At 40.5% G+C, this 14,423-nt stretch overlaps 1 protein-coding gene across 1 annotated transcript in view; it reads left to right on the forward strand.

The window, feature by feature from the left end:
* Positions 1-6,856: 6,856 nt before the first annotated feature.
* LOC311108097 (ammonium transporter Rh type A-like) overlaps positions 6,857-14,423 on the forward strand; it is an 11,565-nt gene continuing 3,998 nt past the window's right edge. Inside the window, exons 1-2 of the mRNA XM_084150737.1 lie at positions 6,857-7,062; positions 14,340-14,419. Coding sequence (XP_084006863.1) covers positions 6,873-7,062; positions 14,340-14,419 — 270 coding nt within the window. The 5' untranslated portion in view covers positions 6,857-6,872. The remainder of the gene's footprint in view (positions 7,063-14,339; positions 14,420-14,423) is intronic.

Below are 14,423 nucleotides of genomic sequence, written 5' to 3' on the forward strand. Positions count from 1 at the left end.
ATCAAAACATTTGAATAATCTAAATATAATGAACAACATCATATTTTAAATCAAAACTTCTGCTGCAGAAAAGTACATTATGTTGCACATGCTTTTTTGAAAGTATACTTAAATGTATTTTGTGGACATTTAAGTTAAATACACTTTTTTGAAAGTATACTTAAGTATATTATTTTGCGATATGAAATAGTATACTCTCAGGAAGCATGTTCCTCAGCTGTGTATGTTCCCTTATGTGGAATACAAAATAATTATAATTGTCAATTATAATTCCTCTGCACTTTTCTGAACAGGAATTCAGAAAGTACTTCAAAACTCATTACTGGCACTGAAACGTATCGCGCACAAGCAAAGTTTTATTAAAAAGTATTAATGCTTCAACTTAAAAACAACTCCAAGTCTATTTTGAATGAATGTACTAAATCACAGTTCAAGCGTATGAAATTGAAGTACACTTTTAATAAGTGTGTTTAAGTGTAATGACAGTGGAGTAACTACAATGTTGATTCATCCTCAGTTTTCTCATATCACAGCCATTAAACTCTAACTGTTTTAATGTCACCATTGGCCTCATGGGGAAATCCCTGAGCGGTTTCCTTCCTCTCCAGCAACTGAGTTAGGAAGGACGCATGTATCTTTGTAGTGACTGGGTGTATTGATACACCATACAAAGTGTAATTAATAACTTCACCATGCTCAAAGGGATATTCAATGTCTGCTTTTTTTTTTGCCCATCTTTGCGAGGCATTGGAAAACCTCTGAGGTCTTTGTGGTTGAATTTGTGTTTGAAATTCACTGCTTAACTGAGGGACTTTACAGATTATTGTGGGGTACAGAGATGAGGTAGTCATTAACAAATAATGTTAAACACTATTATTGCACACAGAGTGAGTCCATGCAACTTATTATGCGACTTGTTAAGCAAATGTGTACTCCTGAACTTATTTAGGCTTGCCATTACAAAGGGGTTGAATATGTATTGACTGAAAAGATTTCAGCTTTTCATTTTTCATTAATTTGTAAAAATAAAAATAAAAAACATAATTCCACTTTTACATTATGTGTACCAATTTAATCAATTTTAAATTCAGGCTGTAACAACAAAATGTTGAAAACGTCAAAGGGTGTGAATTCTTTCTGAAGGCACTGTATACTTAAAGACTGAAAAACAAAACAAAAAATGTAGTATATGAATAGTATATTAAAAGACTGGACAAACAATTAATTTAAAGTACAATTTTAATAAGTGTATTGAAGTGTAATGATCATATATTTACACTATACTTAAGATATACTAGAAAAGTACATCTTGTATTTGAAGTATATTATTAGAATCTGTAGTATATTTAAGTATACTTTAGTAATATATTAAAATATACTTTTTTGGCTTGGGTGGAATGGAAGGCATCTGTCTGACCATGGTTTTACTTCGGTGGCTAGTCGTAGAAGAGGGGGCTGGGATGGGTAGCCTAAGAGAAAATGGCAATATTAGTTCTCACATTTGGTGCCTGTTGGATAGGACAGAATGTTACTCTGCTAAACACAGAAGTGCAAAATTGAGGGATTAACTAATTTCACTAGCTACATACACCCACTCTCTCAACTTTGAAAACAAGCTAGCTAGCTAATTAAAACATAATTATGTTTTGTCCTTACAACTTTACATAAACTGTAGTATGCACTTTTTGCTATTACTTAGCAGCATTTTGTATCACATTGGCCAGCAAGCACTTTCCTTTTGCTGTAGAGACACCTTGCAGTTTTGGAGACAGCTTCGCGTTTGGTAACATTTACATTTAAGTCATTTAGCAGTACAAAAGGCATTGTGGTAGCGTTAGTACTGGTATGGATTTTCCTCACCGCACAGTTAGCTATGCAATAGCTAGCTAGCCAGCCAAACTTGTATAGTTAGCGAGCAACTGCTACTTGCTAACTAGCTACACTCTTGATGTAGCGCCGCTGGGCCCAGCTGTGTTGGCATTTCACCTATCCACTTCATCCACTCATCAGAATAATGCAAATGGATTCTTGGAGGCGTGAACCAGGAGAACAACACCCCACACCCATGTAGTAGTACATCCTAGCCATGTCAGGCTCTCTGTACATTGATCTTAGACTAGTGTAACCAACACACAGGGTGCGAACCCAAGTCTCCTGCACACCAGAAAAGCATAGGCCTGCTAAGCTGAAGCCTAGGCATTGACTCGGGGAGCCAATGCAACTCTTCAGGTCTCAAGCAAGGTTAGGCTTACTCATCATGCATGTGTGGTAACTGAACCACCTCATGTAAAATCCACCATCCTTTGACCTCCTCCATACAGAGACCCATCTGAGCCACGGCACAAATATGACTGACAGGGTTCAAACAAGAGTCTTCTGCACATCAGAAGATTACATTAGTCCGCTAAACCAAAGCCTGTAGACAATTAAACTCTTCAGGTATCAGGCATGGTTACTCATCATGCGAATAACTAACCAGGAAGAAGTGGTTCGGTGACCAAGCACATGTGTTGAGTAACTTTGCCTGAGACCAGAAAAAATCCATTGGCTCCCTCCCCAAGCTAAATTGCTTAAGTTTTGGCATAGCAGGCTAAAATGTTCTTCTGCTGTACAGGACACCAGGTTCAATGCACAGAGAGTGTGACATTGCCTGGATGTACAGTACTACTACATGGGAGTGTGGTGTTGCTCTCCTGGTTCACACCTCCAGGAAGCAATTTGCATACACTTTGAAAATGAACAGAGAAAATAGAAAAATGCTAAATTGAGCAGTTGGAAAATGAAAACAGCCCTTTCCATTTCACTTTGCATTTAACGATTTTCTGTTAAACACCCACACCAGTGAAAAGTAACTATTTTCTTCAGCTGAAAGACGATACCCAGAGATTACCCATGATGTTGCACAATGATTTAAGTCAATAGGTCATCATTTTAGTCAAATATTATATATTTGGGCTTGAAGTGGGAACTTTGTGGAAATCTGTGCCAATGACTTGCAAGTTCTTTCTGACTTACGTGACAGTTATAGGGCTGGCTTTAGTTCATTTGGAACCACCTACAAACATGTTAGAATGTGTGGGCTCCTTACTTCCTGTTTACAACCTGCTGTTACTGTGGCTTTACTGGCTCACTGCTGTCTGCAATACACTTCGACTGTTCGAAGATGTTGGATGGGCTGACGCCGGTGAAACGGTGAGTAAGAAAAGAGCTACATTATATTATTCTGATGAGTGGATGAGGTGGATAGGTGAAATGTCAACACAGATGGTACACCTCATAGTTTCTGGAGACCTGTGCACTGCGGCGCTACAACAACAGTGTAGCTAGCTAGCAAGTACAGTGGGGAAGAAAAGTATTTAGTCAGCTACCAATTGTGCAAGTTCTCCCACTTAAAAAGATGAGAGAGGCCTGTAATTTTCATCATAGGTACACGTCAACTATGACAGACAAATTGAGAATTTTTTTCTCCAGAAAATCACATTGTAGGATTTTTAATGAATTTATTTGCAAATTATGGTGGAAAATAAGTATTTGGTCACCTACAAACAAGCAAGATTTCTGTCTCTCACAGACCTGTAACTTCTTCTTTAAGAGGCTCCTCTGTCCTCCACTCGTTACCTGTATTAATGACACCTGTTTGAACTTGTTATCAGTATAAAAGACACCTGTCCACAACCTCAAACAGTCACACTCCAAACTCCACTATGGCCAAGACCAAAGAGCTGTCAAAGGACACCAGAAACAAAATTGTAGACCTGCACCAGGCTGGGAAGACTGAATCTGCAATAGGTAAGCAGCTTGGTTTGAAGAAATCAACTGTGGGAGCAATTATTAGGAAATGGAAGACAAACAAGACCACTGATAATCTCCCTCGATCTGGGGCTCCACACAAGATCTCACCCCGTGGGGTCAAAATGATCACAAGAACGGTGAGCAAAAATCCCAGAACCACACGGGGGGACCTAGTGAATGACCTGCAGAGAGCTGGGACCAAAGTAACAAAGCCTACCATCAGTAACACACTACGCCGCCAGGGACTCAAATCCTGCAGTGCCAGACGTGTCCCCCTGCTTAAGCCAGTACATGTCCAGGCCCATCTGAAGTTTGCTAGAGTGCATTTGGATGATCCAGAAGAGGATTGGGAGAATGTCATATGGTCAGATGAAACCAAAATAGAACTTTTTGGTAAAAACTCAACTCGTCGTGTTTGGAGGACAAAGAATGCTGAGTTGCATCCAAAGAACACCATACCTACTGTGAAGCATGGGGGTGGAAACATCATGCTTTGGGGCTGTTTTTCTGCAAAGGGACCAGGACGACTGATCCGTGTAAAGGAAAGAATGAATGGGGCCATGTATCGTGAGATTTTGAGTGAAAACCTCCTTCCATCAGCAAGGGCATTGAAGATGAAACGTGGCTGGGTCTTTCAGCATGACAATGATCCCAAACACACCGCCCAGGCAACGAAGGAGTGGCTTCGTAAGAAGCATTTCAAGGTCCTGGAGTGGCCTAGCCAGTCTCCAGATCTCAACCCCATAGAAAATCTTTGGAGGGAGTTGAAAGTCCGTGTTGCCCAGCGACAGCCCCAAAACATCACTGCTCTAGAGGAGATCTGCATGGAGGAATGGGCCAAAATACCAGCAACAGTGTGTGAAAACCTTGTGAAGACTTACAGAAAACGTTTGACCTGTGTCATTGCCAACAAAGGGTATATAACAAAGTATTGAGAAACTTTTGTTATTGACCAAATACTTATTTTCCACCATAATTTGCAAATAAATTCATTAAAAATCCTACAATGTGATTTTCTGGATTTTTTTTCCTAATTTCGTCTGTCATAGTTGACGTGTACCTATGATGAAAATTACAGGCCTCTCTCATCTTTTTAAGTGGGAGAACTTGCACAATTGGTGGCTGACTAAATACTTTTTTCCCTCACTGTAGCAGTTTCTCCCTAATTATACAAGTTTGGCTGGCTAGCTAGCTATAGCTAGCATAGTATTTTTATTTATTTTATTTTTTATTTTTAGTCATTTAGCAGACGCTCTTATCCAGAGCGACTTACAGGAGCAATTAGGGTTAAGTGCCTTGCTCAAGGGCACATCGACAGATTTTTCACCTAGTCGGCTCGGGGATTAGAACCAGCGACCTTTCGGTTACTGGCACAACGCTCTTACCCACTAAGCTACCTGCCGCCCTGCCGCATAGCTAACTGAGTGGTAAAGTAAATCCATATGAAGTAAGCTAATATACAGTATAGCTCAGTGAGTAAATAACTGCTTTATTAGTACTAGCGCTACCGCATTGCCTTAGTTTTGTTACCAAACGTTAAGCTGTCTCCAAAACTGCAAGGTGTATCTACAGCAGCGTTTCCCAAACTCGGTCCTCGGGACCCCAAGTGGTGCACATTTTGTTTTTTGCCCTAACACTATACAGCTGATTCAAATTATCGAAGCTTGATGATTCGTTGATTATTTGAATCAGCTGTGTCATGCTGTTTCATGTGTCTTACAGGACTGAGGACTCCCAGGCTGTGTGATGCAGACCAAGGACAGGCTGAGCAAGCAGCAATATTGTAATATTGACATAGAGTGAAGATGTGGATGAAATAGTAATTACATTTTTTTTTTAAATACTATATGGGTCCATGTTTTGTTTGGTTTATCATTCAATGCCTGTTCTGATAATGTTTACATAACCAACTACAATTACAAGCTGAGAAAACAATGGAATGGAAAATAAATGATTAAAATGTACAGTAGGTTAGCTAGCCTCTAGTAAAACTCCAGAATTACCACTAAACTCTGTATTCATCCTTAAGCATTTCGTTGGACGGTGTATACCATGTGAATCCCGTACATATGACTAATAAAACTTGAAACTTGATCATTCAATTCCGTTGCAGAAGAGGGAGGAGAGTGGACGGTCCCCCGCCTCGTCGTAGCTACCGTTAGCTGTGCTGTGCTCTGTAGCTATTAGCGAATCTACCCTTTGGGTTTGTTTACAAATCGCGGAGTGTGGGCTGTGCCAGAGACCATATGGGCTGTGCACACGAAGGAAGGTGGAGATGATTTTCAATATTTATAAGGAGCCATATGTCAGTGTTCGGAAAGTGGAACTAAACGAGCATTTCCGCAATAGGACAGAATTACATTGAAATAGTGATAACAACTTCCTCTGGAGGGGTCCTTTAACCTGGTCTGACAAACAGCGCTGTAGCTCTACCACTTTCCAGGCCGACATAGGCGGATATCTCTAGCTTAAACTGCCGGATTTTGATGGGGATTTTTTTATCATGTTAATTAGATTGACGCATAGACTCTTAAGGATTTTTAAGGGAATATTTGCACAGCACATGATGAACAATGCTTTTTATCTTCATTTTGACAGGATTATGCCTCAACATAACATGACATTGCAATTGCAAATGAGTTTGAAAAAGATCATTAGCCATTCATCTCATGGCTCTGTCACTGGCCAGTTGTCATTACTGTGTGTTTTGCCAAAGTCTTGTTTTTGCCCCCTCTTTTAAAAAGAGTAAACACCCAACAGGGAGGAAACCAATCCCCATGAGCAAAGTGCAGAAGTGGGAGTAACCACCCGGGCCTGCCTGTTCTGCCCTGCCATTGGTCCCCACGAAACCTGCACCAATTTAAAACCAGACAACAGTTGCTCTCCCCCATCACACTACCACCACAAGCCCCAAAAGATATATAGGGAGAGACAGAGTGAGAGTGTGCCAGAGATAGGGACAGACGAGAGAGAGAGAGAGAGAGAGAGAGAGAGAGAGAGAGAGAGAGAGAGAGAGAGAGAGAGAGAGAGAGGAGAGAGAGAGAGAGACACACATGCACAGAGAGTTATATAATCCTAGCATGCCTGCTTACGCCACCAACATGAGGCTGAAGTTTCCCATCCTGGCTCTGACTCTGGAGATTATCACCATCATCCTGTTTGCTGTGTTTGTGGTCTACGATGATGGGAAACACGGGGGGCACGGAGCCCACAACAACGCCACACACCATGAGGAGAAGACGGCACAGAATCCTCTGACCCTCTACCCCAGTAAGTGACACCTGAAGGCTTCTCAGCGTTAGCCTGTTCCCAGATCAGTTTGTGCTGTCTTGGCATGACAATGACCATAGCAGTTGGCAAGGCAGAAACAGATCTGGGAGCAGGCCACCTCAGTGTGGTGCCACACATTGGATGTGTGGGCTGTCAGTGTGTCAGTCTGGTTGTGGGAGCTCGGTTGAAGAATCATGGATCTGTTTGTATTTGGCTTATTGATGGCAACCATAGTTGCTATGGATGACAGGCTATGAAGTTAATAATGCAGTTGAGTCTCAATGATTTGACCCCTCTTCTCTTTATAATTGTGCAGTAGCTCCTGTGATCAATCAGAGGGAGATGTTGTGGGTTAGCATAATGTGAGCCTGTTGTGCACAGGGTTGGGGAGTAACTGATTACATGTAATCTGATTACAAAAAAACGGTAATCAGTTACGTTAACAGCAAAAATATTGTAATGAGATTACAGATACCTTCGAAAAACTAGATGATTACTTTTTGGATCACTTAAATTCAGAAAGGATGTTTGGGGAAAAAAATACATTATGACACCTTTCTGTTTTCTCAATGACATTCAATTCAGAATTGAAAAAAGGCACAAATGTAAGTTTGTTCCACCTGAGCGAGTCTGACCACAAGTCAGAGACCACTATGATGACACACCAAATGTGTTTGATGGATCCTTTTGGTCTTCTTCTAATGCCTCTTAAGGGGAAAGTAATCCGAAAATTATCAGATTACGTTACTGAGTTTGGGTATTCCAAAAGTTACATTACTGATTACAATTTTGGACAGGTAACTAGTAACTGTAATGGACTACATTTAGAAAGTAACCTACCCAACCCTGGTTGTGCACGTGTCCATTGCAGCACACTCACACCTAAAATGACTCTGTATGGAACAGGCCAGATGCTCCAGCTGTCATAGGGGCACCCCTCGGTCAAGAGCGTTGGGCCAGTAACCGAAAGGTCACTGGTTCAATTCCCCGAGCTGACTAGATGAAGAAATTGAGCAAGGCACATAATCCTAATTACTCCTGTAAGTCGATCTGGATAAGAGTGTCTGCTAAATGACTAAGATTAATGCCTGGACTGAATGGCATCCACATATTTACAATGAAACTTGCATGTGCACTGAAGGGAAATTCTTAGTTATGGGTAAAAGTGTTTGCACATGTGTACATTAATTTGTGTTTGGAGACTATTGTAATTCTTGTGACTTATCAGTTGAAAAGTGACAAAGCCCCACTCCTACTACTTTACCTATATGACACTGGCATTAAAAATAATTTAGAAGTGAGTCTGGTGTTCGTTGCTTGGTTCTTGGAATCCTAAAACTTTTATTTTTTGTCTAACTTTATACAGCATAAATACTTGAAGACTTACAGTATGGAGGTTGCCCATAAATGTGCAGGGCAGGTGTCACCCAAAGAGATTAGTGCAGTGCTTAGCATTTGGGTTGACCATTTTACAAAATTCTAAGAAATGTTAAAGGGGAAGTTCACCAATTTTTACATGTAGACTTAGTTTCACTCTTTTTGTGATTGTAGTTGATCCCCCAAACTATTTGCATTATGAAAATGTGTCTAAAGCATGTTCGAAAACACTCCAAACCAACTCATATTACACCAGAATCCCATTCTGAATGATCTCTGCATTCAATTTTAGAAAACGAATTCCACTGTCCCATGAATCCATATTTGCATATTTTTGTTGTAAACACAATCATTCAAACATGGATTTATGGCACAGTGGACATTTTTTTCAAAACTGTTGTACAGAGACATTCAGAATGGGATTCCGATGTAATATGAGTTGGTGTGGAGTACTTTAGAGTGTTTTCTAACATATTTGCATATTGCATTATTGTCAATGATGACTCAGCAAAATGTGACAACCAATTTTCTCTGTAACAAAACAAAACATAAAAAAACGGTTTGGGGGATCAACTACAAGCACAGAAAGAGTGAAAATTATGCCACGTGTAAAAATGGGTGAACTTCCCATCTTTGTTTAGGTTAAGTCATATCCAAAGACATCCAAATAGTTTTTATAACTATTGGTTGTTTTAACTGATCAGAGAAACAATATAGGGTGAATTCGAAATAAGTGGTACACTTTTTTCCGTCTTCTGTAACCTCTTTTGTCATCTATCCAACAAATAAGCCAACACATGATTCATTTCTGAAAACTTCAAGATGTTTCCTAATTATATTCACAGGAGGCATGACACACCCATTTGTGTACACTGAGTCAAAACCATATTTTCAGTTCGCATTTGGTTAACTGGGACAGCATGTTAAATAAACTGGGACACCATTATTATAGTCCTAATTGTACCCATATGACAATTCTATTCAATTTTGTGTGATAGGAAACATCTGAGGAGTTCAGAAATGTATCATGTGCTTACGCTGCTGCTACTCATTGTGTATTATCTATGCATAGTCCCTTTACCCCTACCTACATGCACATATTACCTCAATTACCTCGACTAACCTGTACCCCTGCACATTGACTCGGTACCCCTGTATATAGCCTCGTTATTGTTTGACTTTTATTTATTTGTATTGTATTTTTTTTTTTTTTTTTTTAGCAAATATTCTGTTACTTACTTAAAAGGTACAGTAAGTAAGCATTTCATGGTAAGGTCTACACCTGTTGTATTCGGCGCATGTGACAAATAACATTTGATTTGATTTGTTGGGCTAATATGTTGGATAGATGTTTGAAGAGGTTACAGAAGACGGAAATGTAAAAAGTGCCCCACTTTTTCTGAATTCACTCAAATAACAGTACTAATAACAGTACTAATAACAGTACTGATAACAGTACTAATAACAGTACTAATTACAGCACTACAAGAAAAAATGAACAGGATATAGTACTACAAGAAGCAGAGCCCTGCCTAACTTCAATACAGGGGGTCCCTAATGTAAACTGGATCTCTTTCCTCCATTGGAAAAGCCTATAAGACTGTCCCACTTTAGTTACTCCATGCTGTCCTACTTTAGCTACTCCATGCTGTCCTACTTTAGTTACTCCATGCTGTCCTACTTTAGCTACTCCATGCTGTCCTACTTTAGTTACTCCATGCTGTCCTACTTTAGTTACTCCATGCTGTCCTACTTTAGTTACTCCATGCTGTCCTACTTTAGTTACTCCATGCTGTCCTACTTTAGTTACTCCATGCTGTCCCACTTTAGTTACTCCATGCTGTCCCACTTTAGTTACTCCATGCTGTCCTACTTTAGTTACTCCATGCTGTCCCACTTTAGTTACTCCATGCTGTCCTACTTTAGTTACTCCATGCTGTCCTACTTTAGCTACTCCATGCTGTCCTACTTTAGCTACCTATGGTTGGTGAAGCGGGACAACAACAAAAAATGACTGAATTACAAAATAGAAACATAATATTTGAAACGTTTTTTGATGTATTTTGATGCACCAGTACATAGTATGCACATTTACATCACAATTTGGCACAGTGCAAGTTTTATAAACAAAACAGAAAATAAGCTATGTCACTGATCTTACCGCGGGGTGAGCTTCCTGTTTGAAGCTTGCTCTGCCCCCCTCTATGATGTCACACCAATGAAGTGAAGTGATTTTGATCATGGGGTTTCTCAGCAAGGGTTTAGCAACAATTGCTTAGATTTTCTCTTGTCAGATGAAGAAATAAACGCATCAGGATTAAAGCTGTCCCAGTTTATATGATGTCCCACTGTATCCGAATTCACCCTACATAAACCAAAATACGTCAAAAAATGTATTCAAGATATTAAATAGTAATTGTTTAATGGAATATACAGTTAGAAATGCGTATAAAAGATGGCAATAACTTTCTTTCTCTTCTCTATGAGAAAATGTCAGGGGTCTGATATTGCGTGCAATGTGGGGTCGTTCCTATTGTGCATACCAAAGCTCCACAATTACAGGTTCAAAGCAGAGGAAATAAGCAGAGAAATGCAATTTAGAAAAAATAAGGAACCTATGTTGTTGCTGGGCTTTATCATCAAGGGACAAAATCAGTGTTGAAAAAATGTAATTGAGACGAACCAATGGGTTCTGTGGCTCTGTGAAATACTTGTTTTCCTCAGTGAAGTGGGACCTTAAGATTTTATCGAACACCGAGTTGTTTCACAGCCATAAAGCCCTATCATCAAAGTCAGGCGGAATTCAGACAAAATTATATTTTGTAATTACAGTTCACAACAACACAAAAAGTGACTTGTAGTGAGATTCAGTTGGACGCTAAATTAAAGTCAAGAACCTCAAAAGGCACTGGTGCCTCGGAGGTTTGCCCATATCTGCATGAGCCATACTGGCACGGGCGCCTGCCCTAGTGAATGCAGTGGCGTTGGCACTGGGTCATCATGCCTGGGTGGCAGAATGAGCACACTAGGGATTCCTTCTCATCCAAAACCATGGGGGATTACTGAAATGCTAACGGAAGGTTGAGGAACTACAATTTAATTCCCTTCAATGATGTTTGATGCTGATGCATTTCAGACCAAGCTTCTTCGTCAGAGTATGGTGCACTGATCTCCAAACATGTCAGCATTCAACATTATTGAAAATAATTAAGTTGCTGGCCTGAAACCTTCTCCTTTCAGACTGACACCCCTTCAGACTAGCAATCCAGAAAATACTTGATATCCTGGTTAGAGTGCTAGCACAATACAACTACCACATGGAGGATGACCTAACGTGTTGGGCAAAGAGGCCATCTAAGAGGCTGAGTTCCAAACGGACCTCTCTACCTCCCGCCACATCCTTTTCTTAGAGCCGCCAACTGGTATAATGTCACTAAGGGATCAATTATTCAGGTGATATAGGACCATCCAAGGGGTTCCTCAATGGGTCACTGCATAGTGCATAGCTCTAAACTTTCCAAGCCAAAGAAATAAAACATTAGAGATTTTAGATGACAGTGCTGGTTAAGACGACAATGTGCAGTGGTGGGCCGAAAAAGAAAGATATGCAATATGGACAAGACAAAAGCTGAGACTTCTGCGGCTCTATAGGCGCTTACAACGCCAGGAAGTTATCAGGTTAGGCAGTTCTCAGTAACTTTACACGATACATCGTGTATTCTAGTTTGTATTAGCATACAGTCCATTCCCTTGCATTTACCCAGAGATAATGTTTAACAACAAAAATGCAGATTTGTTCCATTACAAAAGTCAAGTCAACACACGGCTATTTGTATATCTTACCTTGTATATATCTTACAAGGCTATTTGTATATCTTACATATCTGACATTGTTCAGACTTCGATTTCAGGGAAAAGATTGAATAGATTTGAGTTATTTGTACCTTGTATATATTTTACAGGGCAATTTGTATATTAGCCTACATATCTGACATTGTTCAGACTTCGATATCAGGGAAAATATTGAATAGATTTGAGTTATTTGTTTGTTACCGGATGGGCGCGGGTGTTCTGACCAGTGCCAGAGGGGTTATAATGTATCCTATGACGTCTCGGAGGCATTGCGTAAGTAATACTAAACCTGATTAGAATCAGGTTGTAGTTTGCTGAATATCATCCATAGCAATACAATGCACTACTGTGAAGAAAGAACCAGTCACATGTAAACACAATAATGAGAGAGAGGAATTCACAAACTTCTAATCGGAGACAATATCTGTTTAGAAGAGCTAACCTTCCTGTTTACTCTGTCTCTATCACGTGTGGCAGAAATGGGGAGCCTCCAAACAAACTCTACTCTAAAATTAATTGCCAGTTACAACAATCCCTCTACAACTGTACAATGCAGCATCAGTTATACTTATAGTAAGGTCTGGAATGGCACAGATACACATAGAGATAGAGATGTATATAAACTCTAGAATGGCATGCTGGTAGACAGAGTCATATAGTACATGGTAGTCATACATAGTCACAGACAAAAAAAAGACAATGGACCTATGGGCTAGTCTATGCTGCAACTAAGCCCCCAAACCCCCCACCCCCCACCCCACACCCTATATTCCATCATTTTCCCAGTCAGGACTTTCTTAGTAGTGACTGTCTGCCTAGGTCCTTCCCTGACACCACAATGCTAACTGCTCACCACAATGCTAACTGCTCCCCACAATGCTAACTGCTCACCACAATACTAACTGCTCACCACAGTGCTAACTGCTCACCACAGTGCTAACTGCTCACCACAGTGCTAACTGCTCACCACAATGCTAACTGCTCACCACAATGCTAACCAGACCTGGAGAAACGAGGCCTATTGTTTTCCCTTTCTGCCACACCTTCATGTACTTTCCAGATGAGAACCAGTCATCCATCGCACACGGCTTTTGGGAATAGGAAGTTGTCAGGCATTTCAGGGAAGGGAACCTTTTGTGAGCGTCGCGCGAGAGTGGAGCTTGGAAAATTAGGATCGTTCCTCCGGCGGCGGTGGAAATACTGTTCTAAGCTAGACACACATGCATGCACAAACACACACCAGATGCACACATACATACACATCTGGTCAGTCTCCTGGGCTAGTAGCCTGATCCTTATCTGCAGACGATCGGACAGAGCTCACATCCTGCTGTCCACAAACACAGTGAACTAGAACCATCATACACCCTGTAAGTAAAGTCTCTGTCCTCTTACGTACATCAATCTAAATATACAGTACATAAAGTGCGAGGACAGTGATCCATACACAAGACCCCTGTCCTTATAATTCCAGTAACTGAAACTAATAGTGAGGAATGTGTTTAACTGTGGAGTGTCTGCTTCCCTGAGACCCTCTAATAAGTTCAGAAGACTTGATTAAGATCATGTGAAGTCAGTGAATGGAACAGCGTGAGGCTACTGACACGACACGTCAAACTGGGTTAGCCTCAGTTCTCAGTATCCCATTCACAGACTAATTGAATTGGTCTTCCATCTTCCGACAAGTCAGGATTTACAATGACCCCCTCGTGTGGATAGGGTTTACTACGGTTGCAGCACAGTCCAATGCGGCAGCTCCGTGAATCATTTGAGCATCAAAAGGCAAGGCCCTAGGTATTTGATCAATTGCTGGTCTGTTAATTGATTTGAATGTCTTTGCAGTTGTGTTCTTGTCTCTTATTTGTTGTTGTCTTGTTGACACCCTTTATCAGTTTCATTCAGTTGTCATCCTCTCTGTTTTTATTCAATGTGAGGAATAAATCAAATAGGGCCTTAACGGACCTTCAATAAAACCATGTTATGTTAAGGATCAAAATAGTCAAACTCCTCTGAGCTGACCTCTGACCTGCATTCTCATTGGTCCACAGTGTTCCAGGATATCCACGTGATGATCTTCATTGGCTTCGGCTTCCTGATGACCTTTCTGAAGAGATATGGCTTCAGCAGCGTGG

This window comes from Coregonus lavaretus (genome assembly GCF_964263955.1).
Source record: "Coregonus lavaretus genome assembly, chromosome: 33".
Classification (NCBI taxonomy): Eukaryota; Metazoa; Chordata; class Actinopteri; order Salmoniformes; family Salmonidae; genus Coregonus; species Coregonus lavaretus.